General features: G+C 34.0%; 1 protein-coding gene across 2 annotated transcripts in view; it reads left to right on the top strand.

Moving 5' to 3' along the window:
- Window positions 1-26,066, top strand: part of LOC114338423 (DNA repair protein RAD50) — an 87,527-nt gene that overhangs the window by 42,244 nt on the left and 19,217 nt on the right. For both annotated transcript variants that reach the window (XM_028289023.2, XM_050644096.1), the window contains exon 6: window positions 13,327-13,770. In XM_028289023.2, the coding sequence (XP_028144824.1) occupies window positions 13,327-13,770 (444 nt within the window). The remainder of the gene's footprint in view (window positions 1-13,326; window positions 13,771-26,066) is intronic.

The following is a 26,066-nucleotide window of genomic DNA, read 5'->3' as shown; positions in this document are numbered from 1 at the left end:
TACTCCAATTGGATTACGAAGGGAACCATTCTCGTTGGAACTTTACCGCGCTGAGCAGATGGGACGTGAATTATAAATTGTAAAATTCCCTCATCTTCCTTAGTCTCAGCATCCGTTATGGCTTGCAAATTGTAGAAGCCTCGGAGGTGTTACCAGAGAAGGTTCCCATAGTTTTCAGTCTGGTAGGATGTAGAATAACATTTTTGGATGTTGTTTTATGTGCTATTAGCTTGAAAACTTAGTTTTTTGAAAACTACTTACTCTATCGCATTGAGACAAAGGATGATATTTACGTAAAAAGTAATGAAGAATCAAAAAATAATGCTGAAATGATTATTACCACAGTGGCGTAGATTGTAAGAGGGGGAAAGGGGCGAAAATGAAGTATATATCCCTACAGCACGCTTCTGGTAACAGCGGAAAACTATCTTTTAAGACTAGTTAAAGTACCCTAGCATGTGTCAAGTTTGAACAAAAAATATTAAAAGGTGCTTTAACCATGGGCTAAAATCATTTTAGAACATTTGTAATAAAACACACTGTATCTCGGTAAGGAAGAATATTTTATTTAAGTGTTTTGGGTTAAATCTTCGTATTTTGTGCTAAGGTTTCTCCAGTTACGATATGGACAGTTGTTAATGAAACACTCTGTATACAGAGAGAGTCTGTAATTTGGAATAAATTCAATATCTCAAATAGTAATTGCTTTTTTGAAAAACACTCAGACCCGTCGATTAGTATTTTAAATTGTCCTTTTTGACATACAATAATAATGTATACAGGGTGTCCCCATTTTGAGATATGACGTCATCGTTGATTTTATTAAATGGCAACACTGTCATTTTGATAGCTATTTTGATAGGGCGTGTAAAGTTATACACAACTGCAAAATATCAAATTTTTGTTCTCTACCATTTACAAGATAATAGAAAATAACAAAGTTATGTCTGTAATTTGGAATAAATTCAATAATTAAAATACTAAGGGCCGGTTGTTCGAACGCTAATCAACAATGATCATTATCAAATATTTAATTACTGTCACCAACTGTCAATGTCAACTTTGTTTCGGTTGCTAAAAACATAATTGATTACAATTATGAAATTACTTAATCAATTATGTTAATAATTGTTATGTTAATTAATTAACTAATCTCATAATTATAATCAATTATGTTTTCAGCAACCCAATAAAAGTTGACATTGACAGTTTTGGTGACAGTAATTAAATATTTGATAGTGATCATTGTTGATTAGCGTTCGAACAACCGGCCCTAATTGTTTTTATGAAAAATGCTCAGACCTCTCGATTAGTATTTCAAATTGTCATTTTTGACATACAATAATAATGTATACAGGGTGTCCCAGTTTAGAGATATGACATCATCGTTGATTTTCTTAAATTGCAACACTGTCATTTTGATAGCTATTTTGATAGGGTGTGTAAAGTTATACACAACTGCAAAATTTCAAATTTTTATTCCTACCATTTAAGAAAATAAAAAATAACAAAGTAATGAAAAACAAGTAATCAAATAATAATTGAATTTAATTATTTCATTTAAGCAAATGCTCATAACGCTGCCCACTGACGATTTGACAATAATTGAGGGCAACATTATGAGTATTTGCTTAATTGAAATAATTAAATTTAATTATTATTTGATTACTTGTTTTTCATAACTTTGTTATTTTTTATTTTCTTGTAAATGGTAGGAAATAAAAATTTGAAATTTTGCAGTTGTGTATAACTTTACACACCCTATCAAAATAGCTGTCAAAATGACAGTTTTGCCATTTAAGAAAATCAACGATGCCGTCATATCTCTAAATTGGGACACCCTGTATATATTATTATTGTATGTTAAAAATAATAATTTGAAATACTAATCGACAAGTCTAAGCATTTTTCAAAAAAACAATTATTATTTTAACTATTGAATTTATTCCAAATTACAGACATAACTTTTTATTTTCTGTTATCTTGTAAATGTTAGAGAATAAAAATTTGATATTTTGCAGCTGTGTATAACTTTACATACCCTATCAAAATAGCTATCAAAATGACAGTGTTGCCATTTAAGAAAATCAACGATGACGTCATATCTCTAAATTGGGACACCCTGTATACATTATTATTGTATGTCAAAAAAGGCAATTTGAAATACTAATCGAAGGGTCTGAGCATTTTTCAAAAAAACAATGAGTATTTGAGATATTGCATTTATTCCAAATTACAGACTCTCTCTGTATAACACTTTTCATAGTTGGATATTCCAAAAATAAAAATACCATGCTGTCCTACATCAAAAAGTATTCGACTAAAAAATTTTTTAGACCCCTAGTCCCACCCATAACCCCCCAAAAAATGAAAACGTGTTAATTAGCGATATATTCGGTTCTGATCATCGTAGGAACTTCTTTTTTCTTTCGTTTTGTAGGGTTTTTTTATGGCCTATATCATATTTTTCCAAAAATTTTTTTATTCATCATTGGCGCGCATACGGTTAAAGGTCTGAATTTTTTTTAAGAAAAAAATAGTGCGCCACTGAGTGCAAAAACTATTTTTAAATTCCTTATTCAATGTGTCCTTATCTGTATGTCAAAAATGCGCAACAACTACCTCTTAAAACCCACCAAATTTCATTTGCATACCTCGACCGGTTTTAGAGCAATAAATAAATCGTCAGTTTTTTCGAGTTTTTGTGAGGTTATGTTCAGGTCTAGAAGTCTAAAAATTTTTTGATCTCTGAGATGTATTTGAATAAAAATAAGGCAGATAATGATTATAAAATTGAATCAAGAGTCAAAACGATTAAAGAAAATACCAAAAAATGATTTTTTGTTATGTTATGTTGATGCCCCTCCTATAAAAATCTGAAAAAAAATCATCGAGATAATTTGACACCCAATAAATAATACATATTTTATTTCGGCATTTTAATTTCGCGCCAAAAATTTTGGAAAACAATATGTGACAGGCAATAAAAAATCCTACAAAACGAAGGAAAAAGAAGTTTCTACGATGATCAGAACCGAAGATATCACCAAAAAACGAAACAACAACACGTTTTAATTTTTTGGAGGGTTATGAGTGGGGCTACAATAGTATTGTAGAACATGGTATTTTTATTTTTGGAATATCGCTGGGGGCATTTTTCACTATCTTAACCGGCTAGACCCTTTAGTTTAAAAAAGCACACTTTCTGCACACTCCTTTTGATGATATTCTGACACTGTTTTCTTGAGGCATGTCTTGTGAAGTCGGTCAATAGTCACGGACCTAACCATGATGTCCGATTCTAATTAATTATCCATTGAAAATTTCGATAGGGCTAACTGTCAAAGGCTGACTGTCAAAATTTCATGTCATTTGAAATATTATTTACTAATATTATTTATTATTGTGTAATGGTCGGCAGTTGCCCCTGAGAGAAAAAAGATTGTGTCTTTGTTGTATTTGTCCCATGCCAACTCAAAATTGCCAGTAAACTATAAAAGAAGTAGAAGAATAAGATTGTGTAGTGGTCGGCAATTGCCCCTGAGAGAAAAAGTTTAATGTCGTTTAAAAAAAGTTCAGTTGTATTTGTCCCATGCCAACTCAAAATTTCTACTAAGCTAAAGAAGAAAAAGATTGTGTATTGATAGGCAGTTGCCCCTAGCGTGAAATTTTTTTATCTTGTTATGTTTGTCCCACACCAACCAAAATTGCCAGTTAACTAAAGAAGAAGCAAATTGTATAATGCAATAACTCCAAATTGTAAGTCAATAAGGGATTTTTCCCTTATTCCGCGACGATGAGCTGGCCAAATATCCAAGTAGGTGGAGTCCAATAAACTAAAGAAGAAGAAGAAATATTCTTTACCGAATCAGTGTTTGGAGTGACACTACTTTTGTGATTTTTATGAACAATGGATTCAAAGCGATTTGCTCAAAAAGTGTTAGGACTCTGCTCCATCAATTACAACTATTAAACGATGGTTTGTTGTTTTCAATAAATTTTTAATAGACGCTTCTACGTTGTGCTAAATGGAAAGAAGAGCATATGGAGTACCTCAAAAATGGCTTACCTCAAGGAAGTGTTCTGGCACAGTCCCTATTAAACATCTACACCAACAACCAGCCAGTGTCCCCCAAAACTGAGAATTCTGTTTACGCTGACGACCTTGGTGTCACTGTAAAAGGAAAAAGTCTCACACAAGTAGAGTCGACAATGGAAGAGGCTTTAAGCATGATGTCAATTTACTACAAACAAAACTCATTAAAACCAAACCCTACTTAAACTCAAGTATGTGCATTCCATCTCAACGACCATTTGGCGTATGTAAAACTGAATGTATCTTGGGAAGGACAACACTGGGAACATACTGATAGTCCCAAATATATTGGAGTCATACTAGACCGGTCACTAACATACAAATTCCACTGTCAGAGTACAAGACAGAAGGTTACTACGAGAAATAAGCTTCTCCGGAAACTTGTAGGGAGCAAGTAGGGTACAAACACGCAGGTTTTAATGTCAACAGCTGAGGCCTTATATTTCTCAGCAGGGGAATATGCTTGTCCCGTGTGGGGTAGATCTAGACACGCCCAACAAGTCACCACTGCATTAAATGTATGTATGAAGAATAACTATCGGCTGTATGAAATCTACCCCTCTATCCCTACTGTACCGAGCAGCCGGATTCGCATCACTAGAAAACTGTAAACGCCCACCGCAATATGTGGAAAAGTTCAGGCAAACTTTCGATGAAAAGTACCAATTATACGGGTTTGACGAACCGTCAGGAACCAACCGACTTAAATCAAGGAAAAGGTTTATGAGAATCATCAGTATCGAACCACCCGAACTGTCCCCCCTACACACAGAATCTCCTAATGGAATGAGTCTGGACTGGAGAACCTGGCGGATACTCCCGAATACGCACCGGTGTTGCCCGTGTAAAACAGAACCTCATTAAATGGGGTATAAAGACATGGAGTATAAAGAGGTTTCTTGCAAAAAAATGTTTGACTAGTTAGGCCCGGGACTTATTGACCAACGTTTAGAGATATTATTTTATATGAGATAAAACCACAATTGATTGTAATAATAATTACATTTTACATTTGATTTGATCTTTCAATTTCAAATCTTAAAATCGTTTTCAAAAAACAAATAAAAATTATGAATACTTGTAATACCATTTTAACAGTTGGTTCATTTGGGCTCGATCTTATAGGTATTAGCCATGTTTCGAGTACTACTTTACGTGCCCAGTTCAAACAATTAAATTTTGTCCATTCAGAAAAAAGCTGTCTGAATGGCTGTGTTAGTTGCTTGCAGTGTTCAGTGCAATGTTTCTCGTACAGAGGACAACTAAGTAGCTGTGCTATCTTGTACCGTCAAACATTCACACATGGTATCACAGTCAGCAGACAACAGTCCCCATTTCTTCATGTTGGTTTAAACTTCGACATTCCGACTGGTAGACGATTGAGAGTCGTTCACAGTATAAGGAAGATACCTATCAGATGAAAGTTCCTCTCGAGGATTCATATGCCGAGGAACAGCTTCTTTCTATTTGACAAGACGAGTTTTTTCTGGTGTATCTTGCAGATGTGTTGATCTGGTCAGAAAGCTTCTACTCGATTTGAGTCTTAGTGCGGTATGTTGTTAATCGTGGAGTGGACGTCACGAATTTAAGAGTTTGTTTCTTTCGTGCCACATCTCTAGCTACTTCTCTTCGGATATCGTGAGGAGTGTTAATAGCTACATCTATTCTTGAGTGTGCTGAGATTTCCATTCTGGCGAGGCATATTTGTCATCAGAAATACATAGTGCAAGCGTCGAAATTCTGAGGGTGTAAATATGTGCTTTTGGAGAATATTGTTTCTTGTCGTCAGTGTGCGCTTATTGTTCTTTTAATGACAATGTGCGATTCAATGAAACTCTCAGGTATTTTACTACACCATTGAATGTTCAGTTTTCTGGAAGAATCTCTGTTACGAAGGTGAAAGGATCACACTTTAGTTTTTACGGGATTTGGCTAAGATAGTTTGATTGATAGTATGTGGTTATTGTGTTTAAGGCTTCACTAGGCTTAAAGTCCTAGTATCTACTCGTATGGTTTGGTCGTTTGTGTAAATATTATACAGTGTAGGTGACGTTACGCTGCCATAAGCGGTACCGTTCCACTGTGGTTCCAAATGCCGAAAAGGTGGCCATGAACTATTAAAGCGTATATTGTTCATACACGTCGGAATTACTTTCGTATCTAATGATTTTTGGCATCGCTGAATACGAATCTGACATTTTTTTTGAAAACAAAATGACGTATCCAACAGGGCGGAAATAAATTGAAAATATAATATATCAAAACGCAATATTTTTTGTCAAATTTGATAGTGTAATGTCGCTGATTACAAATCTAACATTATTTTTTTGAAAGATAAAATGGCGGATCCAATCTGGCCGAAAGAAATTCGAAAATTTTATTTTAAATGTATATTTTCTTATTACCAATACATTTTCGTTTTGAATACAATGTTTAGAACCTATTAATTAGGTACAACCGCCCATAAATACGCAACAATCGCCAGAATCATGTAATATGCATCATTTCACACTTTTGTATTCAAGCAACTTCCAGCAATGCATAGGCAATTAAAGGCAGCTAAACCAATGTGATTCTGTATCTTCTGACTGTTCATTTTGAAATCAATGAACATTAATCGCAGAATTATGTACTTTTTGAATGTATTTTTACGAAATTTTTATTATTTCAATTATATTTTTACTGTTTATTCATTAACAAATTTTATGCATTTACTGTTATCAAATCTTTAGTCAACTTCTGTCTTACCTTAATCTTCTTCTTTATGTGCCGTCTTCTACCTAAGGTTGGCGACCATCAAACGATAGGTTTCTCTGTTTTGTGCCGCATGTATTATGTTCGCAGCTTCTGGTATTTGAAACCATTCTCTCAAGCTTCTCAGCCAGGATTTCTTATTTCTGCCCAAACCTCTTCTACCTTCAATCTTGCCTTCCACGATAAGCTGTAGCAGACTGTACTTATCATTACGGAACACATGGCCCAGGTATGACGCTTTCCTCCTTTTAACAGTTGTTAACAATTCCACCTCTTTACCCATTCGTCTCAATACCTCTGTGTTGGTCACTCTGTCTGTCCAAGGTATTCTCAGTATGCGTCGGTACAGCCACATTTCTAGAGCCGCTAACTTCTTTATAGTTGCTGCTGTTAACGTCCACCCTTCTACTCCGTAAAGTAGAGTAGAGAGTACATAGCATTTTGTGGCGCGCCATCGGAGGTTAACGCTTAGGTTGCGGTTGCTTAAAAGCTTTCTCATTTTTATGAATTTGGATCTTGCTATTTCAATTCGGATCCTAATCTCTACGTCTGGGTCCCACTTATCATTTACTGTATATCCCAGATATTTAAATCGGTGTACTCTTTCAATACGTTCGGCTTCAGTATTCAGGTCGATATGTTGAATGTTCTTTTTACTAATCACCATAAATTTAGTTTTCTTTCTATTGATCTTCAGTCCAAATTGGTTGCCAGTTGTATTTACTCTATTTAGCATCATCTGTAAATCTTCGATGTTATCGGCTGTTTATCAACGACCCAGTTAAATATTGCAAATTGACCTTGACCATAACTATGGCAAACTACCAATGTGAGAATTGTTTACATGAATTCCCCGAAAATGACAAATATAATAAGCTTCGTTGTTTTGGGGAATGTCAGCGAAATTTCTGCATGCACTGTTCTGGATACAACAAGACCATCACCAAAACTCTCCTGGACCCAAAAAATTCAAATCTAAGATTTTTCTGTAAACTATGTGATTCGCCTAGCCTCAGATATTTAAATGAAAAAATAACAAATCTATCAAAAAATCAGATACCTCATGAGAACTTTAATGCCTTAATTCAACTAACTAAAAAATTGACTGATAATTTGCCCGTTTTCATAGAGACATACGATTTATTAACAAAAAAAGATGGCAAATTGGATTACCTTACAAAAAAAATTGACGAGATCCATAAATTAAATAGCCTGATGAATCCTGAACATCTTTTAAAATCGGTACGGCAAATGCAACAAGATATCTTCAATATATCGTCAGTTTTTTTCGGCTGTTCCGATGATACTATTAAGGTTCAAGTTGAAGACTCAAATTCATCCGAGATAAAATTGGGATTACAAAGGCTATCTGAAAACATCAGCGAAATATCTAATCAGATAAGTAATCTTTCCAGCAAACTACCTGCTATAAAAACTGAAAAAGAGGTACCTAAAAAAAAGATAGTGTACGTCACTTCAAGCACCCAAACTGAAGGCCCTCAACATTTCCAAACCTGTCCAGAAAGAAAGTCAAAAGTTTCAGAAGATAAGTGTCATTTTGTTGTTATCAGTAACTTAACCGCAGCATACACCCCTATACAAATAGTACACTACATTAAAGAGAGGCTAGGTATCAAGGATTATATTAGATGTTACGCTCTCCCTAAAGACGCCAACACAGCAACTGGTTCCTCATTCAAAATAGGCATAAAATCCAAACCATCTATCGACTTATTATTTAATAAGGAAATTTGGCCACCTGGTGTCAACATTAAATGGTCTATAGAATCACCACACTCTGAACCAAAGACTTCATCTGAAGAAAATATCAGAAGTACATCAGAAGCCAGGTTAGCTTGGAAAACCCAATTACCATTCCAAGCAACAACAAAAATGAAGTTGAAGACACCAATATATTTACAGACAAGCAGGCCATCACAATTTGCAAATCTCAAGAGCCTTTCCGTTCCCATATCAATTTTGTTAAGAAAGATACTTTGGAACCATCCATAAATTTGGATCCTTTAACACCACCAAGAGTTAGACTAACTAATAACTCGAACAGTCGATATCTTCTTGCAAGATTAAGGGAACCGGACATCTTAAAGGCAATTAAACTACATCTTGCTTTTCTTCACGATCAGCCTGCTTCTGTATTTTATGACGGATATACCAACACCAGCGTGAAACTCTTTTTGGCTTCCGAAGGACTACCTACTAAGACTGAAGAACTACGAAAAGTTCTTCTAGAATTTAACCATGCCTATGGAATTGGTCCAGCTGAAGTGGAAGCTGATCTTGCTGCTTATAGGTCCTATCTCACTTCGGAAAGAATTATACACCTACAAAAGTCAAGGGAATGTCACCGAAGTTATTATTCCCCTGACTCTACAAAGCGAAATTTTTAAACAACACGACGTGTTCTGAGGGACTAGAAACCTCAAATTATTTTAGTGATGACAACTTTGGCATGGTTCTGATTAATATTCGTTCTATAAGAAATAAAACTGATGAATTATTTTTGTTTCTGGAGGAATTAGGATTTCCTCCGATAGTTGCGGTTACAGAGCACTGGCTTGAAGTTAACGAGCCTTTTTTTGTAGAAAAATATACCACAATTGCCAGGTATGATCGTCCAAGTTCGGCTCATGGAGGCACCGTGATTCTCTCTAGAAATAATGATTTTTCTCTGGTAACAAAATATAACTTTTTGTTAAGTGAATCCTTCTTTGAGTTTTCCTTAGTTTATAATAAAAATCTTAATCTTTACATTATTTGCATTTATAGATCACCTGATTCTACCGTGGAACTATTTTTTCAGAACCTGCTAAATTTGTTAGATGACCTGCCTCATAAAAGCAGAAAAATTCTATGCGGTGATTTTAACATTAATTATGCTGCTGCTAGTGCTACCCAAGTGTCCCTGGCAAACATATTTGAATCGTATGGTCTCTCAATGCACGTTGATTCTCCTACAAGGATTACAAAAACTACATCTACCATAATCGATTATATTGTCTCAGATTTCTCACCCCTTGATGTCTGCTCTACAGTTATTAATGCGGGACTATCTGACCATGAAGCAGTGTATACGAAGTTTAACATCTTCAGCAAACCTTCCTCAAAAACCCGACGTTTAGGTAGGATTTTTTCCGCCCAGAATTTTCGTAAATTCCAAAATTTATGCTTAACTTCTGAGTGGCAATTTCCTTCTATAGACGTGGACTATAATTTCAGTGTTTTTCTAGATAAGCTTCTCCACATCTTCAATAAGGCATTTCCTTTAATTCCTATTAAGCCAAAACATCGGAAACCTTGGGTTACGAAAGGTATTCGCATATCAGCTAAGAATATGCGTTCACTACTATACATCAAGAAATTTACTACCAATGTTGCTGTCACTGAATATATCATGAAGTACAGGACAACATATCTAAAACTTGTCAGGTCAGCTAAAAAAGCCTATTATCAAAATCGTCTGGGAAGCTCTAAAAGTGTTGCAAAAGAGACTTGGTCTATAATAAACGATCTTCGAAATAAAACTCACACAGCTCAATCATTTTCCCTTCCAAATCCTGAAAGTCTAAACGACTACTTCGTTAATGTGAGTAAAAATATAACATCAACAATTTTGCCGCAAAAAGATCCCATTTCCTATCTTCCTAATTCAAGACAGGTCTCGAATTCATTCTTTTTACGACCAGTCGATAACTCTGAACTTATCCAAACAATGAATTGTATCAAAAGCAAATCATCCTGTAGTACTGATGGACTATCTATAAAAATTTTCTCTAATCTCACAGAAAATGTGTTGGAAATCCTCCTCTCACTAATTAATGATTCCTTCGAAAAAGGTAAATTTCCAGAGTGCCTAAAGACAGCCATTATTATTCCTCTTCATAAGGGTGGCGAAAAATCTGATGCCTGCAACTATAGACCTATTGCCTTACTACCGGTACTCTCCAAAATTATTGAGAGACTCATTAAAACTCGACTTATGTCCTTTATCGTTGATAACAATATTTTATCACAAAATCAGTTCGGCTTTTTAACAAATAAATGTACCACTGATGCCATGTTTTCTGTACTACATGAGGTTTACCAAGCACTGAACAATAATCTTTATACTGCCACTGTTTTCTGCGACTATGCCAAAGCTTTTGATTGTGTAAATCACGACATCTTGATTACAAAACTAAATTTCTATGGAATTCGAGGTATTTCTTTGAATTGGTTCCAATCCTACTTGAATAATCGGAAACAACTAGTTAGAGCAAATGATACTGACTCTAGTCTCAAAAACATCGTATGTGGAGTACCACAAGGTTCAGTATTGGGTCCTATACTGTTCCTTATCTTTATAAATGACATCACTAATTTAAAAATCAAAGGGAAAATTTTTCTTTTTGCTGATGATACCAGTATCACTTGGAGCAACTCAACTATTGCATCTCTTCATGAAACTATAACTTCGGATCTACTGACGATAAAGATCTGGTCTGACTCTAATTTACTCTCTTTTAACGTAAATAAAACAGTAGCATTATCCTATAAAGGATCTCTTCAACCTTTGCCACTTCATAACAGCCAGATCAGTACCGTTGATTCTGTAAAATTTCTTGGTATTTTTTTAGACAACAACCTCAAATGGTCCCTTCATATCGATTCGTTAAGTAAGAAACTCGCCTCAGCTTGCTATGCAATACGATCTGTCTCAAGGGAACTCAATTTAGCATCTTCTAAAATAACATATTTTTCGTTGTTCGAGTCTCATCTTCGATATGGTCTTCCTTTTTGGGGTTCTAGTACAGCTGCTCAATTTGATGTCATTTTTAGATTGCAAAAAAGAGCAATAAGATATTTGTTTGGCCTCAGAAGATCTACACATTGCAGAAGTTACTTCAGAGATCACGAAATTTTAACACTTCCATCTTTATATATTCTAGAAACGGTTTGTTTAATTCGTAAACACCTTCATGTCTTTCCATCAAGGCCCAATCATCTTAACTCCACCAGAAATTCAATCTTTGATATTTATTTACCGATTCCATCCACTGAGTTAGTAAAGAAATCTATATTATATTCCGCAAAGAAACTGTACAATCATCTTCCTTTACAACTTAAATCTGCAACATCTTTCCCTAAGTTCCGTAAAATGACAAAAGCCTATCTATCCAAAAGACCATATTATTCAATAGAAGAATTTCTTAATGAATAACTAAGAAAATTGGGTTCCATGCGCAGTAGCATAAACTTGTCAGTTCCTTATGTTGTACCTATTTTATTTTATTTGTTGTATGTTCAATTTGCAATTTATATATATTTTGCAATAAATTGTTTTTGTCTTGGCTTTTATATCTTATACTGTACATTATTGACGATTTATCTAATTTTAGTAAATTGTAGTTGTTATTTGTTATTTATATTATGTTTTTCTTTTGACTGTATGTAAGCTTTGTCCATAAAATTGTAAAAATTTTCAGTGGCAATAAAGCATATTTCTATTCTATTCTATTCTATAACAGTATCATCTGCATATCGAAAATTACTTATTGGTACGCCATTAATCTTGATGCCCTCATTGTACTCTTCCAGTGCCTCTAGAAATATTTGTTCCGTGTACAGGTTGAAAAGCAGTGGCGAAAGAATACAGCCCTGTTTAACCGCTCTAGAAATGGTTATGTTTTCACTCACCATATGTCCATTCTTTATGTGGGCTGTTTGATTCCAATATAGATTTTTTATAATCTGGATGTCCTTAGTGTCAAGTCCTGAAAGATGTAATAGTTCTATGAGTTTGTCATGTTTGATAGTATCAAATGCTTTCTCATAGTCGATAAAACAGTCGTAAACATCTTTCTGTTCCACTTACCTTAATACATACTTGAAAAAGAAGAATCTGCTTTACAGCAATAAAATTGATAAACTACAAAACGTTTTACAGCGTTTTCAATATACGCGTTCTTTTGACTTTCACTGCCTGCCAAAATAAGGTCGTACATGGGTCACTTGTCTCGGAGTTATGAATAAGAATAGATCCGGTCTGATCCTTATACCTGCGTATTACGACTTTACGATAGTAAGAGAAAACAACTGTCAACATGAAAATCCCTAAATACTGAACTTTTATTTTACCTTATGACCACGTTTTAAAAATTTGGAACCACTGTGCGTTCTTCTGTATTCTTCATCTACTATTAATTCTTACCATCAAGAGATACGAATATTCTTGTGTTCTACAGGAAGACGCGGATAAGACAAGTGAGGTTACGTCTAATGTGATGTCATATAGTTTTTGGAGAAGTCTCCTGTGATTTACAGTGTCGTAAGCTGTAGTGAGATTTAGAATGTAATTTTTATTACAAGCAATTGAATCCCACATAAATACAATATTTAACTTAAACATGCCACAAAAAATCAGTACCTCTTATCTCTGTAAATATATTGCTGCTAAAAATATTTTTTATTACCTTTAGATTTATCAACAAAGAAACAAAAAGTGGCGGAATTGTGCAAAGGACGAGACTTCAATACCGTCCTAGAGGATACGTACAAAAAGAAGGACAAGCTTCAGAAAGATAAAGGACAATACGCGGCCGCAGAAATAATGTACAAAGCTTTTATCAATAAATTAGAAGAAAAGCACAGTTGCCCAGTTTGCAAGACGGACTTCAAAGACAATCGAACCGCCATTCCAGAAATAATTCGCGAACTCAAAGGAAAGATCGAGCAGATTCCGTCTGGATTGTTGAAAGTCGAAGGTGAGTTGAAGAAAGAAGAAGCTTTTTATAATAAGCTCCAACAGTTGAAAACCATCAATGATGTCATACAAAATCTGACCAACGAAGAGATTCCTGAGTTAGAGAAGAAAATTGAGACACTCGACGAGGAATTTACAGAAAAGTCTATGAGTTTAGCAGGTAAGATAATGTTTTTTGTTTATACTTTTTACTAAATTCTTCTTATAACAGCCCTTGACTGTCCACTCCTGAACGCAAGACTCTACTTGGCGTTTCCATTTTAATTTGTCTTTTGCTACCTGGTGCCATTGTCTTCCCGCCTTTTCTTTCACATTGTCCAACGATCTTATTGGAGGTGGATCCACACTTCTCTCGTGTAGTCTAAGTATCCACTGCACCACTATGTTTAGTCCACCTTGCAAAATGGCGTACCCAAGACCACTTCAAGGCAGCAGCACGTTTTATACATCCTCTACTTTTGTTCTACGTATTTCTTTGTTATTCCTAGTACAAGGAATGGATCTTCGTTACTCCTAGCATAAGTGGTTTCACTGCGCGTTGTGTTACTCTCGTTTTGTTGGCGCCTTTTATGATCAACGTAATTGCCTCAATTATGTCATTATTTGAAGGATGCAAGCATTGAAAAAATTTGCCTTTAGATTCATGGGAATATTATTTTTATTGAAGATAATTCTAAATTTACCAACGGCAACACATGTCTTGCGGATTCTACGGTTCACTTCCGCGTGTTTGTTTCCTCTGCTTGAGTTTATTAGATGACCCGAGTAGATAATATTATTCATATTCTTCCACACTTTTTATCACCTCTTCCCCACAGTAACCGGTATTTCATCCAAAGTCAGACTCTTGGTCTTTGTTGGATTAATTTTCAAGTCTATTTTTTCTGAAACGATATCGTCCGCAAAGCAGAGATGTCTCAGGTATCGTCCGCCAATATTTAAACTTTTTTGCTGCCAGGTATGCTGCTTGAAAACGTCCTCTAGGGCCAATGTGAATAACTTCGCAGTAGTCGTATCGCCTTCTTACACTCCTCTCTGAATTTGTATTTTGTTAGATTTTGTGTTCTCATCAAGTTTTATTTCTAATGTAGCGTTTTCGTACAGTAGATGATCAAATTATTATTATGATCAGTCACAAAATTTTAATATAGAAGTAGGTTGAATGCTCGAATATATGGAATTTATAGGAATAAAAGGCAGATATCGAGCATCTAGTTTAATTAAATCTTGCCCAAATACTTTTCCGCTAAGTTAGCGAAAGTATACTTGGGCAAGATTTAATTAAACTATGGTCTGTTTTTAAACCAAGAGGAGTAATTCAAATTTACCGCGCCGTAATACTTGTTTGTAATTGGTCTAACCTCAGGCAAGTTTAAATTTTGACACTAATAACATTTTATGAAATTTTGACACTTTGACATTTCATAGGTTAATTAAGTTATATCGACAATTTTTTGTGTTTTCTGCGTTATTCCTTTAATTTGTAGATTTTTAGTCTGCTTTTATATAAAAACAGTTCTTTTTTAGAACTCTAGCGACGTATTAGTATAATATAAAATGTATGGATTACTGTCGAAGGCCGACATGATCAACCAAAAAAGAAGATGTATTTGCTAACTTTTCTAGTGACTTTCTTGGGTGTGAATCTGTCTTTTTAGTTTACTCCTCCTGTTTTAAAAACGAACTATAGATGCTCGATATCTGCCTTTTATTCCTATAAATTACAAAATTTTAAGTTTTTTCACAACGTCAAAAAAACTGTCAAAGTGTTTAGACAAATTTAAGAGTTCCTCGGGAAAATTTGTAGATTTAGTTAGTTCTAAAGTCTTTTTTCATTCAACTCAAATCGATTGTGAAGTATTAAAGTGTGTTTCAAGAGATTCTACAGAGTGTTTAGCCGATTTTGTTTGTTTTTCCGTATATTTTAAGTTTTGTTATTTGACAACTGTACTGTAAGTAGAAAATTTTTTATATACTTATATTTGAACGTCGCCCGTGCCCCGGGATGTCCGTGGGCAAAAATGGAAAGGATCCACCAGATCCTGGTGTAGAAAATATTGGGTTCACAGATGAGAGCGATATAATTATGCAGACAAATGATTTAAATCAGAATAATTCTCATAGTGAATGTTTAAATGATACTAGTAAAAGTACTAATGATACCATAAACTTGACATCTACTTCAAATAAAACAAATACTATTCAAAAAAGTCAGGAATTTAATTCATCTAATCGATTAAGTTTAAATGATACTGGTCCGTTTTTGTATTTGTTCAACACATAAATTTAAGTATCGGTCGTTTGCATCCAATGAAACTTGGAGAAAAACTACTTTCGCTATCTAGTTATGATAAACATATTATTGAAATTGTTAGTGTAGGTAAAAATCGCATTAAAATTCAAGTCAATTCAGGTGCTGTTGCGAATAAATTAGTAGTTGAAGATTTTTTCGGAAAAAATAACCTAATTGCATATATTCCAAATTATTTAACGGAAAAAAGGGTCTCGTTCGCGGAGTGGACACTACTCTAACTGAGAGTGCACTACTTAATACTATTAAATCTAATATTCCAATCAAAAAAGTTCATAGAATGACTAGAATAGTTCAAAGTGACGGTGTATCAGAAAGAGTTCCTAGGCAAATGGTTATTATTAGCTTTGAAGGTAAATTAATTCCCCAGTATATTTACATCAACAAAGTTAGGTGTCCAGTTGAAATATATGTTAGTCCTGTTATGCAATGTTTCAACTGTCTTCGTTATGGCCCTTCAACGACTCAATGCAAGTCAAAAAAAAGATGTAAGAAGTGCGGTAATGAAGGTAACACTGATTGTCCCGATAAATGTACTACATTTTGCGTTTATTGTAAAAATAGTAGCCACGAGTCAGTTTTTAAAGAATGTCCCGAATATTTAAAACAAAAAAAGACTAAAGAAGCTATGGCTAACTTAAATATTTCATTTAAAGAAGCCGAAAAAGCTCTTGAAAATCCATGTTATTCCAGTTTAGTCCAAAAAAATAAATTTGCACCTTTAATGACCTGTGACGCAGCCTTTCCTCCATTAAAAAGCTCCTCCGCTAAACCCTCGAATTCCACCACTACTTATAAAAATAATAATCATCTGAATATAGCCCCCCCTAACGATAACCCCCCCAAAAAAAGGAAGACTACTGATACAACTCCTAATTTTCCTCCTGTGCGTAGGGAATACCCGACCAGTTTCTGTTCGGGATCTGTATTTCAATTTGGAAACCATGAGCCCCGTAATGAATTTGATATATTTATAGGCCAGCTCAGTGCTTCACTCAAAAATTTAATCAAACAGAGTATCCTTGACTATTGTAATTCTTCATCAAATGTAGAAACTAATTTTAAAAATTACGAAATTGAATTAGAAAATAAAATTAAAGATATTATAGGTAATATTTTTACATGATTTTAATGGCTGACAAAAGTATTAAAATTATTCAATGGAATATTCGTTCGCTAAATGCGAACCGATATTCTTTACAGCAATTACTGTTTGAAGAACGTTTTGACATAGGTCTTTTATCAGAAACTTGGTCAAAACCATCTGATACTGTTTGCTTCAATAATTTCAATGTAGTTAATAAAAGTAGAATTAGAGGATATGGAGGAGTTGCCATAATTTTAGCAAATAACATTATTTATAATCCCATTTCATTTGTTAACAATTTCAATCCTAATTTAGAAGTTTGTGGTGTAGATATTAAAATTGACCAAAAAATGTATACTATCCTGAGTGTGTACCGTCCATCAAATGTTAGAGTAACAGTGCAAGATTACGTTAGTCTTTTTTCTCAAATTAGCAATGATTGTATTATTACCGGAGATTTTAATGCACATCATGGATTATGGGGATCAAATTCATGTTGCGTCGATGGTAATATACTAGTAGAAGCATTAGATTTCTTTCCTAATTTAATTGTTGTTAATGACGGGTCGGCTACTAGAGCTACTCCTCCAGGGAATATGAAATCTGTTGTAGATCTTACTATTATTATATCCTCTAGTTTATGTCCATCCTTTGACTGGACTGTTCTTCCAGATACCTATGGATCAGATCATTTTCCAATTAGACTTTCTGTGCAGAATATGAAAATTGAAAATAGAACTTTTATATCTTCGGCTAAATGGTCGATGTCTAATGCAAACTGGGATAATTTTAGAAACAACGTAGAAAGTGCCTTCAGACACGAACCAACTAAAAACCAAACAAACGAAATGATTTTCTTTTTATTAGATTCTATTACTGATGCAGCCAACAAATCTTTCAAAATTATCAAACCGTCAGTCAAATCTTTCAAATCGCCACCATGGTGGGATGATGAATGCCTCACTGCTTCTAACGCTAGAAAAAATTCCTTTAAAATTTATAAATCTAATCTTACCCTTTCAAACTTCATGGAATATAAGAAGAATGAAGCTATACGTAAACGAACTTTCCGCTCAAAAGCTAAATCTAGTTGGGCTCGGTTTTGTTCCTCACTTACTAGGCAAACTTCACCTTCAGAGCTTTGGAAAAGGGTAAACAAAATTCAAGGTAACAAAAAGTACACCGCTAATGATGAATGTATGGTAGAAAGGCTCTTTACAAAAATCTCTCCGGATTATGTCCATTTACCACTATTTATGCCGAGCATCTCTACTAATGACCACTTTTTACTAACCCCCATTTCAGCTGACGAACTTAAAGCAAATATCAAGAGTTCTAAAAATACAGCCCCTGGTATTGACGGCATTAACTATAGTATGCTATTAAACCTACCTGCAATTGCTATATATTATTTGTGCAAAATATACAACAATATTCTACTTAAAGGAGATCATTGTGACGCCCTCAAACAATGCCTGGTTATTCCTATACCCAAACTAAACCAGCGTACCGACTTAAGGCCTATCTCTCTCATGTCCTGTTTGCTTAAAACATTTGAACGAGTTATGAAAAGCAGATTAGAATGGTGGTGTGAGAACAAAAATATATTTCCAGTGTCTCAGTATGGCTTTCGTAGGAACAAGGGAACTATTGATTGTGTTTCTCAATTAACAACTGATATTCAATTATCATATTCAAATAATAATTATCTATCTGCCATTTTTCTTGATATTTCTGGGGCTTATGACAACGTCAATTTAAATCTATTGTTCGAAAAACTGAAGCACATAGGTATTCCACCTTTGTGTGCTTATGTATTAGTAAACCTATTCCTTAATAGACAGGTATTTATTAGATGTAATGATAGATTGATTGGCCCAAGAGTAGTGCATCAAGGTTTACCACAAGGATCAGTCCTCAGTCCCTTGTTGTTTAATCTATACACTCTAGATCTCCACAGTATAGGAATTAGATGCAGTATATTACAATATGCAGATGATTTCTGCTTTTACAATGTGAATAAGTTGTACCAACAAAGTATTAATTCAACTAAGATGGTACTGGGTGATGCAAGAGAGTATTTTTTTAAAGAAGGATTTGACCTTACTGCAAATAAATCAGCGGTGGTGTTTTTTACGCGACATCGCTTAGCAGTTATGACCAGCATCATGATTAACAACCTAAGTATACCCGTTCATAAGCACTACACTTATCTTGGTATTACATTGGACACCAAGTTAACATGGGATGAACACATTAATAAGTGCTTAATAAAATGTGAGAAAAGTTTAAATATTCTTAAAGTAGTTAATCGCTATCGATGGGGTGCTGACCCTAAAATTAATTTAATGTTTTATCGTGCATATACCAGATCCATTCTCGACTATGGAAGCATTCTCTATGGATCTGCCACAAACAGTCGCCTTAAAAAACTAGATCGCATTCAATATAAGGCTCTGCGGTTAGTTCTAGGTGCGCTCAAGTCTACGCCTATAGAGAATCTTTTAGCTGAATCCATGGAGCCTCCTTTACATTTAAGACGACTATTTTTGGCTGAAAAATTTATTCTTAAATGCCAATCTTACAACCAAACTGAACTACTACAAAAAATATGTGACATCTCTGTTTCTAATCTTGTCGACAAATGGTGGCACAACAGGAATTCTCCTATTTTAGCAGTGGCATACTCGAACGTTTCTCAGCACCTAAACAGTCCAGGTGAATTAACTTTCTTTAAATCGAGTTTTAATATATCTTATGCCAATGTTAATGTTTGGTTCTCAAATTTTGACAGTGAGAATCCAGTTGACTTTCAGCAACATATAGCCAAGCTTGATAATCCATGCAGGATTTTCACTGATGGTTCAAAATCAAGATTGGGAGTTGGATGTGCTGTATATATTCCGGATCACCAAGAATCCTTGATGCTCAAGTTAGATAAACAATGTTCCATATACTCTGCAGAAATGTTCGCGATTTATCAAGCTCTAGAATGGGCTGTCAACAAAAAAATTTCTAACAAGCAAGTTGTAATTATGTCAGATTCAAGATCTTCGTTATTAGCTCTAGAAAACACACGTAAACATTTATATAAAAATAGCCTTGTCGTCAAAATTTTAGAAAACCAACTAAAGCTACTGGAAAAACAGACTTCTGTAACTTTCGTCTGGGTAAAAGGACATATTGGTATTTCCGGTAATATAAAAGCAGATTTTTTTGCTAAAGAGGCAATCTTAAAAGGATCGGAAATAACTTGGCTAGATAGAAGCGATCTAACAGCTACTCACAAGAAAAGTTTGAAACAAAATTGGGATATTGAGTGGCACGCTTTCTGCAATCGAAACAATAATCTCTACACCAAAATTCATCCTAGTTTACCTACTGAGCCTTTTGCTATCAGAAGTTATCCCAATAGAAATATATATGCCATGTTTATTAGATGTCTCTTTAATCATGCCACTGTCAAGTCATACCTCTATAGATTTAACCTATCCGAATCAGATCTTTGCGATTGCAATGGATATGTTGACGATATTAATCATTGGTTGTTTGGATGCAAACATAATGATGTTGCAATTAAGTTTTTGATGCACAATCTGGTTCAAGAAGAAATACCTTTCCCACAAAATAATGCTTCTCTTTTATATTTGACTCGTAGAAATTCTAAAATTAAACAAATCATCTGGGAGTTTTTAAAAAGGACTAAGAGGAAAATTTAACTTGCACTGAATGAGTCCGGTTGAATGTGTTTAGCAATAATTATTGTTTTTGATGTTTATCCTTATTATGTAATATTGTCTCCCTGTGAAAGTTCATTAAGTAGATTTTGCAGGGAGGTAATAAGAATAGAATTGTATAAAAGTTTATATTGAAAAAATTGAAAAAAAAAAAAAATTATACAAAAAAATATGTATACAAAAAAATATGTATACAAAAAAAAATGTATAAAAAAAAATTAAATCTTATTAAAAAAAAAAGTATAATAAATTATAAAAAAATAAAAAAGAGAAAAAAAAATTAAAAACACAAAGAGGGTTTAAACCTCCGCGGGGTTGATCCGGGTTGAAGCCTTATCGCTGTGTAAAAAAAAACATATATTTATTAGCATTTAGTATTAGTATTTAGTATTAGCATGTAGTTTTTTTTTGTCGATTTAATTATTTGTAAATTAATTTAAGTTGGTTAGGGCTATGAATGAGGAGTATACCTACTGGTCAATTAAATGTTTCCACTTCTACATATGTATGTATGTATGTGCGTGCATAAGTATTATATGTGCGCACATGTACCTAATGTATTATGTAATGCAATGTATTATATTTGGAATATTGTAGCAAACAGTAATTTATTATCTATCGTGGCTGAATGGATCAAGTAATCCAAAGCCAATAAGAAAGAAAAAAAAAATAGTTTTTTCACATTTACAAAATCATACGCTGCTACACAATTAAGGTATGCCAATGTGCTTTATCACCCATAACTTTACTTTTTTGACGTTGACAGCTCTAGAACTGCCATTTGTGCCACATTATGCACAACGTACACATCATAGACGTATATATTACCATAGACTGAGCTTACCCTCCGCGCTTCCTGACGACAAGATCTCTTGAACGGGTTTGCGGTATCTCTTTCTAGCACATTGTATCAAGAAACTAACATGAAACTAAGTGGGGCTATAGGCACGGAAAGGGAGGACTACTGTCGCACCTTTACTATGCGTAACAGTGAAACAGCACTGAGCCAAAAAAGATGGTGTAGTCACTTCGCTCAATATGGCAATATGTATATTAGCCCGGGAGGTACTGTCAAATTTGACCGTAGCATTTTAGCATGGCCGTTTTCTTTTTATTTAGTAAGGTGTTCCAAAGCTTGTTAACAAATGATGTGTCAGCTGGCCCAAAATCGGGAATTTTAGACAAGAAAAAGTAAAATATGAAACTGGATGGAAAAACGCTACAACTTATATGTCAAATATCTATCTCCGTGACTTACGTGTATATTAGTCTAGAATACCTAGGCTTTCACCCAAACGACTCAGGGTTCAATCCCTGCCGTTGGAATTTTTTTGTTTTTAAAATTGATATTTTGATATGAAAAACAAAAAACAATTATAAACAATCCTAAATTATGCATTTGATCATATTATTATGATTGATCTTAAAAAGCAAATTTGTTGTACATGAACCCCTGAAGGTTCCTGAGTTTTTACGACCAATCTAAGTGAAATGGGTGGTCGTACCAACTCAGGAAGCTTTAGGGGTTCATGTACAACAAATTTGGTTGTTAAGGTCAATCATAATAATATGATCAAATGCATAGTTTACAATTCTATAAAAGACATACAGACTTTTTTTATATTGTGTCGTATAAATAATAAAAACGTGGTATTATCAAAAAATAATTATTTTTCAAATCAAAATGTCAATTTTAAAAACAAAAAAAAAATCCAACGGCAGGAATTGAATACGAGTCGCTTGGGTAAAAGCCAGTAGCTAGGTATTCTAGGCTATTATACACGTAAGTCACGGAGATAAATATTTGACATATAAGTTGTAGCGTTTTTTCATCAAGTTTCAAATTTTACCCTTTCTTGTCTAAAATCCACGGTTTTGGGCCAGCTGACACATCATTTGTTAATAAGCTTTGGAACGTCTAACTACATAAAAAGAAAACAGCCATGCTAAAATTCTCCGGTCAAATTTGACACTACCTCCCGGGCTATATGTTAAATATCTATACACATTGTGGTCTATGATACACATTTGCGCTTGGAGGCTATAATTGAATTTGTCTGTTTTTTTTTTGTTTTTGAAATACTAATATAGTTTTATTTATGTAGTAATTTTTAATAAAGTATTAGTATTGATTGTGAGTGAAAAGAACTATAAAGACATTTTTCAAAAAATATCGATTTTGAGAATAAAGTCATAATGGGTAAGGCTAAAGACGTCCCCGGAACTAAAATAGTGGAGATAAAGACACTTTTGTTGAATGGAAAGCTTTACGGAGGCAAAAATACACAAATGGAATGGAAAAGAAGGACAAACAAAAACTGGAAGAGCTGTATACGGAACCAAAAATTGCCGCAATAATAAAAGCGCATAGAATAAGATGGCTGGGACATGCGCAAAGATTGGAAAATCATAGAATGGCCAGGATGATCTTGAACAGGAAACCAGTCGGGAAAAAAGGAAAGGAAGACCTCGTAAAAGATGGTTTGACAGCGTCCAAGCAGATTTACGAGAATTAAAAATAGATAACTGGAGAAACAAGGTACTAGACAGAAGAGAATGGAGAGGAATAGTAAGAAGAGCGCAAGATAAATTGTAAAACAAGAGTGTGCCATGAACTGCAAAATTATAGCTATATATAGGGTGAGGCAGATAAAGGGCCTATTAGAAATATCTCGAGAACTATCACAGATCATGAAAATTGGATTCATTGGAATGAAAATTGGAATGAAGGGGTTTTGAAGAGTGATCTATTTAATGAAAATATTTTCATCTATTTTCTACTTCCGGTTATACCGGAAGTTGCTTATAACTTCGTTTTTTAAATGGGACACCCTGTATATTTTTACACTTTTGGATTTTCCTCGATGTCTCCTTTCTTAATATATGAGGTTTTATATTATTATACGGGGTAGTTTACGTGTTTTTATCAATTTCCTTGCAAATTTCACACCCTGTAGAATTATAGTACTTTGACATCAAAAACTCTATTTACGTTCAGATGATTTCTAATATAGTCTACTATTGTTAAACATTATTAGTATAGCTATATATTGAATTTTAGTATACAGGGTTGGTCAAAACACGGAATGAATATTTTCTGAGTTTTCTTAAATGGAACACCCTGTATTTTAGTATTGTAATGAAATGATATTTTATGGCACTTTTTTATTTTATAAGCATTCTCTATACCTAACTGCTTTAATTTGTGAGCTATTGGTGATTCAAGCCAAACATTAATTGCAACAAAAAATACGTGAAATTTTATTAGGTTGGCCTTGAAAATATTCAGTCACAAATAATTTTTCGGAAATAAATACATATTAATCTATACTGATCGTTAAAATTCCCAATAATGGTTGAGCTACCAAAATACTTACGTAGTTAAGATTGTTGGTGCGATTAACAATTAAGCACAAATTAAAGCAGTTAGGTATAGGGAATGCTTAAGAAATAAAAAAAGTAACATAAATATCATTTCATTACAATACTAAAATACAGGTTGTTCCATTTAAGAAAACTCAGAAAATACTCATTCCGAGTTTCGACCAACCCTGTATACTAAAATTCAACAATTAGCTATACTAATAATTTCTGACAATAGTAGACTATATTAAAAATCATTTGGACATAAATAAAGTTTTTGATGTCAAACTACTCCAATTCTACAGGGTGTGAAAGTTGCTACGAAATTAATAAAAAAACCTAATTATCTTTTAAACTACCCTCTATAACAAACCAAAACCTCATATTTTAAGAAATAAGACTTCGAGTAGAATCCATAAGTGTAAAAATATACAGGGTGTCCCGTTTAAAAAAACGAAGTTATAAGCAACTTCCGGTATAACCGGAAGTAGCAAATAGATGAAAATATTTTCATTAAATAGATCACTCTTCAAAACCCCTTCATGCCAATTTTCATGAGTCTGTTGCCTTTAGTTCTCGAGATATTTCTAATAGGCCCTTTATCTGCCTCACCCTGTATATTTATTTGTAAGTGTTTTTAATAGACAAATATTGTATATTGTACCTATGTATAGTAAAAAAATGTAATTGTATATTTCACGCCCAGGGCCTAGATAGCCTGTTAAGCAAAATAAATAAATCTTTTTCAACGTCAGATGGCTCAATAGTGACAAGTAGCACAAGGAACAGTGAGCAATATCACGAAAAAAATGATACCAACAAACCACTGACTCATCAACATGCTCAAAAATGTGGTCGAAAGCGCGTCACTACGCCCAGAGACGATAAAAAAAAAGAGCGATATCTTCGTAAACAACAGGAAAACAACAAAAAACAATCACGAAAAACCCTCACAGTACTTACTCATAGGATGCCACTTTCTGACATGAGAATCTGTAGAAGGCGGTCAATTTTTGAAACCACATAGATTTAATACAATATTACAGTGGAAAAGCACTATATAAAAACAGTAATGAAAAAAAAAGATCTCACTGTAGAAGATACATTCAACAATACAGCAGTTCCATCGAATAGTATAAAAATCATAACTAGTTTAGAGGGAAGAGAATACTGTGCTTCAGTGTTTTTAGATGTACAATAATCATTCCATGGAGTATGGCACGATGGACTACTTTATAAATTAAAAACTGTCTTACCTTGAAATCATTTTTAAATGATAGATACTTCCAAGTGAAAGTAGATGATGATCTATATTAAGTTATAAACCTATAAAATCGGGATTTCCTCAGGGTAGCGTACCTGGCTCTTTCTTTTATCTAATTTTTACTGCAGATTCCCACAAACCGACAATATTATAACAGCTACATTTGCAGAAGATACTGTAATAATAACCACATACGTGGACCCGACGAGAGCATATACCACCTGGATATCCTTTCTAGATGGCTACATAAGAGGAAAAATACCGATAAATGCACCCAAATAACATTTACTACAGGAAGAAGCAGACCAACTCAAGTTACCATAAATAACCCTATCCCCGTAAAAACTGTGGTAAAACATCTGGACTCCACTTGGATGAGAAACTGACATGGAAGACATACAAAAAAGCCAAAAGAAGCCAAATTAATCTGAAAATTAAAAATATGTACTGACGACTCGAGAGAAAGTCAAACTATCACTTGAAAACAAACTGACCATCTACAAATATACTAAAGCCAATTTGGATATATGGGATTGAGCTCTGGGGATGTACCAAGCCATCAAATCTAAAATATTACAGTCATTTCAGTCCAAGACACTTCGTATGATATCTGGAGCATCTTGGTACGTAACAAATCTAACCTTACATACCGATCTAAAAATACCATTAATAAAAGTTGAAATATCGTCTAGAC

The sequence above is a fragment of the Diabrotica virgifera genome, chromosome 2 (assembly GCF_917563875.1).
Source record: "Diabrotica virgifera virgifera chromosome 2, PGI_DIABVI_V3a".
NCBI classification, from domain to species: Eukaryota; Metazoa; Arthropoda; class Insecta; order Coleoptera; family Chrysomelidae; genus Diabrotica; species Diabrotica virgifera.
Note: the sequence above shows the minus strand (reverse complement) of the source record. Positions and strands in the feature narration are given on the sequence as shown.